This window comes from Plodia interpunctella, chromosome 10 (assembly GCF_027563975.2).
Source record: "Plodia interpunctella isolate USDA-ARS_2022_Savannah chromosome 10, ilPloInte3.2, whole genome shotgun sequence".
In the NCBI taxonomy this organism is placed as follows: domain Eukaryota; kingdom Metazoa; phylum Arthropoda; class Insecta; order Lepidoptera; family Pyralidae; genus Plodia; species Plodia interpunctella.
This window is the reverse complement of record NC_071303.1, coordinates 170,001-176,832: the sequence shown is the minus strand read 5'-3', so window position 1 is coordinate 176,832 and position 6,832 is coordinate 170,001. Positions and strand designations below refer to the sequence as shown.

The 6,832-nt window shown below is 37.2% G+C and overlaps 1 protein-coding gene across 3 annotated transcripts in view; it reads right to left on the bottom strand.

The window, feature by feature from the left end:
• Window positions 1-263: 263 nt before the first annotated feature.
• The window catches only part of SA1 (Stromalin 1), a 22,707-nt gene continuing 16,138 nt past the window's right edge, over window positions 264-6,832 (bottom strand). The window contains exons 20-22 of one of the 3 annotated variants that reach the window (XM_053750952.2): window positions 2,485-2,550; window positions 2,140-2,196; window positions 264-797 (exon numbers count right to left, since the gene is read on the bottom strand). In XM_053750952.2, coding sequence (XP_053606927.1) covers window positions 770-797; window positions 2,140-2,196; window positions 2,485-2,550 — 151 coding nt within the window. In that variant the 3' untranslated portion in view covers window positions 264-769. The remainder of the gene's footprint in view (window positions 798-2,139; window positions 2,197-2,484; window positions 2,551-6,832) is intronic. The other 2 variants (XM_053750953.2, XM_053750954.2) reach the window with 2 other exon arrangements.

The window sequence follows — 6,832 nt, the reverse complement described above, 5'->3', positions numbered from 1 at the left end:
CACTTTACATGAGCCGCGGCTGGACCTAATTAGTACACATATCAGACGTAGCGTAATCACACATATCATTCATAAATATTGTCAATAAACATCGTTAAATCATGCAATAGTTTTAATCATTAATCAACTTATTATAAAATATCTATTAAATCTCAATAATAACTTAAATCTCAAATCATTTATGTAGCTATAACTATAACATACCTAATAGCTATCGAGCCCACAAAAAAGGAACATTAATTTGAAATAGCAATAAAATAAAGTTATCCAAAATGCAATTTATTGACATTTCAAACTTAAAGTATTACACATAGGTACTCAATCATATCTCTTGTATCAAAATAATGCGTAGAAGGTACCACCACACCTCTTGCCGAGTTGCTATTTTTAATATTTTTCTAAAATGAAAAATTAACGAAACTTCTTACTCTTTGAGCTCCGTGGCGGAACACTTAGTTTGGCGGAACACTCGCTGCAATTTGTATTTGTTTTACAAAAACTATACCTACGAGTTATAAAAATATAGAAAATTTTAACTTTAAAAAAATTAAAGCAACTTAATTATACCATAAACTTCTGTATAAATAAATATTTTTTCAAAATAGGGTTTTAAAAAAAACTATAAAACATTTAGTTTACAATCCTAGTCACTAAAACGTAGCACTTCTTGGTGAATAGATCACTGTACATAACAAGTGGACAATAACAATCTCTTGGGTGGGACTAACAAAAACATAATGTTCAAGTTTTCCAATAAACATCGGCGCGCCTACCGCCTGCGACGTAACTTCGGACTCCTGTGAATTAAAACATTTAGGTATTGTATATAACGCGAGGTACGTCAAAGCCCAATGACAATAAATGACAAACAACAGAGACATATAAGTATTACGACATATCGGGAAGATTATAGGGTTCTGATCCTGTTATATTAGCTTGAAACCTCAACATTCTTATCCAGTGAATAAATGTTAATCTTTACAAACAATACAATTGCTCCCGGATCTAAAGAAGAGCTAAACGTTTGTATGTTTCCGCTTCAGTTTCCCGCCGAATCAGCGTGATATGACCATAGACAGCGGTGTGGAATCTCACCGCACTAGCTTCCGCTCATTCTGCCCGGTTGTCGACCCCGATGTTTATGATACGCGGTCACTTCCCGGCCTTGGCAATTTACCGGTTTTCATGGAAATACGCGGGCTTTTCACAGAAAGACATCGAATTGCTCGATTAAGTGCATCTTACTATGAAATCGCAAGGTGCCGTACTGCCGTGCGTAGCAACGTGCAACGTGGCTTGTGATTGCCCAGCAGTGGAGTCACGTGGTCCGAGTATGATTATGATAACTGAGAATGCCCAATATTCAAAATTGTCGTAGTGAACTACGGTGAATCTGAACCTTGCTCTGTTTCTTCCTCAAAGCCTGCGATTTGGCTGGTATTGAAGGTCACCCAGTATACTATAGCCTTCCAAGTCCAAGACATTCTTATAATGTGTAAGGTAAGGTAACAGGGACCGGACCGTTATCCCTTTTACGGGTTTTGAAGGGGTTTTTGGAATGGGTTTGCTTTCGAAAGCCGTTCGGTGCTGTAACCCGTTCAATTTGCTTTGGCAGGCGCTATATCAACGACTCCAAAACCCTTTCTTTGAGGTAAGTCAAGTCATACGAAGGGGTTACCCGTTCAGATAGCAGACTAATTTATGCTTTAAGCTCAGGACATACGGTCTTAATTTGAATATATTGCAATGCACAATAAATACCTACTAAGCGCGTGCGGTACAGCGGTGCGTTATTATTTACACGATTCAATGTGTCTCTTGTCTTTTAGGCTCTTCACACACGGAGCTACGCAAATTTGCATAGGAGCGGGGTGTGATGAAAACTACACCCCTCTCCCCCCGCAGGCATTTAAGGGGAAAGCCAAACAGGGTAAGCGCTATAACGAACGGGTTAGCCCTTCGAAAGAGTTAGCCATATCATCCTTTGAAATTGGAAATCCTTTGAAAGGGTTAGCCTCACCATATGGGATATTCATTGGATTACCCAATCCAAGCCATTACACAAAAATATGATTAAGCAAACGAACAGCTTGTCCGGTCCCTGTAAGGTAGAAAAGTAATAAAACAACAATTGCTCACGGCTCGGCGGCGTGCAGCGCCTCCTCCGACGCCGCGCTCAACGAGCTCCGACGTGACCTAATCGATATACTTCAATATAACAAAATTCAAGATTGATTCCAATAAAATATCGAAAAAAATAAATTTCACGTTTTCGAACAATTTCGTCAGGAAAATTTTAAAATATTTGTTATTGTTCTGCTAATATTATAAATGCGAAATTTTGTGAGGATGTGTGTATTTGTTTGTCACATCATAATGGAGCATAGGACTAAGGTATTTTGTGTGGATATATAAATGAAGAGCTGTGACATAGGCTACTTATTTACCTAAATAATATTATCATATCCGTGGAGTGGACGTTACCTTATGGTGAGGCTACTGCGCGCGCGCGCCCGCCGCTGGCGCAGGCGGCGCGGCGCGGGCGGGGTCCTGCGGCCGAGGGGGAACGTACGTTCATTACTATACTAGTGACATCAAAATACGTTTCATTCGTCAAAAATTTCACGTGTAAACATAAATTTGTACTGTGTATTGACTTCACAACCATGAATTTTTTGACGAAATTAACGTCAGAAACTATTTTCGTGCAGAATTAACACAGATTAAGAGACAATAAGAAGCTCAGTATTAAGCGTAATAACGATAAGAAATACATTATTCACGGTCATTATGTGACGGTTTTATAATCTCTTAGGAGCTACTTGTTGGGGTTGCGTGCGCTAAGCAGAGCGACTGTAAATAAATTAATCAATGTGCCAACTTGCGTACTTGATATAAGGAACAGATTAGGTGACAGTGACTGCGAGTCATGCGTACTACTTGGATTAGATCCAAGTTCCTAGATGGTATTGGATGTATGGTGCTCATTGAAGAAAAAGCTATTACCAAAAATAAAATACTAGTTTTGGTCACTTAAATAACGAATATTTCATTAATTCATAAATACCATTTAATATGTAATATAACCCATACAGCATACACTAGATTATACGTAAACCCGTACATATTGTACGATCTTCACAAAACTAAATATATAATAGGCAATATATGCAGTGACCTTTTATTCAAACGTTCCGCCTTAGACGACTCAATATCCAGTTTACTCAGTCAAGTTAATATGCACAGCCCACGTTACGACATTTACAGGGCTGCTATTAAAATGCTAAACCCTTTTGCCTATCCAGCCCGGCTTTCCCCTAAGGATATTTACCATTTAAAGTTCCCATAAGTACTAAAGTCTAAAATGATTCACAGGGTGAGTTCGCGGCCTCAAAATTTATTTTATTACACTTTACACGTACCGTTATACAAATTTCAGAGTGATTAAGTAAGGTCACTAGTACCCCAGTTACTAGTTGTTCGCCACGAACTTAAGACCTCGCGAACACAATAAATTTTGACGAGTTTCAATAAAATTGCGAATATTTCAAAGAGGACTTAAAACGATTTTTGATGCCCCGCCAACTTAAAAATTATATTGAGAGATCCTACATACCTTTTAAATTTTATCAAAATTAGACCAACGGTTCGAAAGTTATCGCGTTACAAAACTTACATACATATAAAAAATGTATTTTTGCCCCAAGTCGAATTGTAGACCTCGCTCGGTCCATTAAACAGTATTGTATGTTATTCATTTCCATGCGCTTGTAAATTAGCTTTTTAGGATTAGTTTGAAAATGTCCTTTTATAACTATGCTCTTATTATTAATATTTATACTTCTTTCTCGGCAATTCATAGTGGTTTTGCCATTTGCCTTCTCCATTAACAAAATACTAATTTTGGATTAAATACTTTATACTACTCATTCAATACTTACTGAAAACTCACCTTATGTTTTATCGCTGCAGTACAGTAAAAAGTACACGATACAAAATAACTAAACCCAGCTAACTACGACAATAAATTATTTGAAAAATAACAAACCAGTATATTCTAAAAATATATCTATGAAAATAATTAATGGAAATAAAGTAAGCTTTATTACCTGAGACCTGCAACTCCCTCAAACCGCAAAATTATATTTTAGGATTCCTCCTTACATCTTGTCTATTTAAGGCGAGTGTCAGGGCTAGAACTTAAGGCGCTCATTCGTAGCGTTTCGTATTCGTTCGCTACGAAACTAAGTTATGCTGACAATGTCAACATAACATAGTTTTTAATAAAACTGGAGTAGACCTTTCGATCCATCGAAGAGGCATTTCGAAATAAACCACAACTACTGGAAAAATACTGAAACCGTGAATTTTATTAGTACATCAACGTATCATTCTGAACTTATAGGATAGATTAGGTTATTTTTTAAATTTCTACTTTATTATAATAACCGGCCAAGCACATGTCGAGCCACGCACAATGTATGGTTCCATAGTTTACTACAACAACCAAACATTATTATTTGTTAATATAAGTAAACTTTGAAAGTAAATAGTTATGGATAAGGAGGATAACAGGAAGGTCTAAATATTTTCCATGGAGTGGTTCGAAGTTTTGTAGTAGGTAGAATACAGTTGGTCGGCCATTACTCGTGAACGTATAAGCCAACTCAGGAGTTTTCCTTATAGCTGAGTATTAATGCCGTAACGTTATAATTCCTAACAACAACCATTTTGTTGGGGACACTTAAGTCTCAACGAAAATTGGCACTTCAAAGCTTAATAATTTACGAACGGTTTACTATATCAAAAGCCGTCCACCCACACATCTAATATATTTTTAAGACCTATCCAACAACAACCCCGCGACCCACGCCGTAGGAAAGACCCAATTTTGTTTTTAATGTTATTTGACCACTTTGTTGGCGTGATTAATGTGTATACCCATATCAAATTAAGGACTATTGGGTGCCTGTAAATTGTCGGATTTTCAAGAATCTTTTTTAATAAAAAGAGAGAGATTTAGCGTCTTACCTCGCCATATCGTATGACAAATAAAGAGAAGTGAAATCTAGCGTGACTTGCACAGCGTCAAGATTCGACGTGACCTGTAAAAATGTCACCACCTACCGCGACCACCTATTTAGTAATCTGTGCAGAATCTATGCGTCACCACACGACACAAACAACCATCCCAAATCACTAGTTACAGAGTACAGCCCAAAAATAGATATTACGAACGCCCCGTCCGCTGCGTGACGCGTGTCCATCCTGACTCTATCCCCGCATTTACACTCTGTCCACAGCCACTTCTCCTGCCGCTTCCGGAAACATTTCCTTAAATACTTCACTTACACTCAGCCTTCATATTCTTATTCTCTCTCTCTCTTCATTTATCGACTCGCAAAAATTAATGACGTCGATCTCGTCGAGGTTGCTGGTTCGACAGCATTATGTCTGATCAGTATAAGTCATCCCACATTACCTGCTCAATTTCATAGTTCTAAAAATGTAATTGTTTTTTCATTAGGTACTCCACTCCTGTGTGCGCCGGGCAGCGACAGTGACACGAGCAGTGACAGCGCGAGTAACCTATTTACATACTCGTGCTGCCCACTGGGGCTCACTACCCTGCCCATTAGGGCTGAGTGTAAATGTGGCATATCTTCTTCATAATCGTATTCCTCATGGCTAAGGGGCGTGGTTATTACGTGGAATGAAACACACACAACAACTTTCTTGACTCAATTATTAATGGAGTGGTTTGCCATTGCCTTCTCCATTTCACACACAAGTTAATAATAATTAACCAGTGTGCAGGTTTCCTCACGATATTTTTCTTCACCAGAAGCAAGTGGTGGTCGATGAAAATACTATATTTGAATCAGATTTGTATACAAACTCATATGGCACGACGAGTAGGATTCGAACCTGGGACCTTTTGATCCACAGGCGGGCGTCGTAGCCATTATACCACCACAGAATGGAACACTGGCGCCCTTTGAAAGTGGACTTTCTAAACCGTTGTTTCACTTTAGACAGTGTGACGGTGAGTCTGACAACTTAATATTATTATAGATTGCGAGGGTCTATCCGTCATTCTTCAAACGTGCGTCGTCCATCAGAAAACAACTCGAACTTTACTAAACCACTCTTTTACTCAAGGTACTTTCAACAAAATAAATATATAGATGGTTAATACCAGAAACCATAAATACTTACATTTGTAACGAGGCAAAAATGAATCACAAGTAAAATAAATATCATTTATTACCAAAAATATGTCATATCAAAATCCAAATACTCCCATCATAACAATAAACAACATTTTTGATTTCGCAAAAGGTAACGGCCGGATAAAAACGTAGGTTAATAATTAAAATTAACAGGGAAATATAAAAACCTCGTCCGTTACCCTTGGCCCATATTGTCATATACTCATACAAATACAAACTAACTACTTATATATTACTCTACCTCTACTTAACCACAATTGATAAAGTTACAGTAGTAACTAACAAGTTAGGATAGTGATTGAATTAATTCATTGGAATTATTACAATGTAATTTATTTTAATAATTCACATTTTCCTTCATGCCTGCAATATTATGGGAAGAGACGACACGTGATATATACTTGAAAGAGTTAAAGTGAACAGATAGTTTGCTTTATATCAGGTTATCAAATAAACTAGGAAAGGGATGCTTTTAAACAATAGTACTATTTATAAACACGTGCCTAGCGCCTGATGGTACATACATTGTTTGAATTTAATATTTTATTGTTATATTGTTGTTCCAAATACACATTATACATATAATAACATTGTACCGA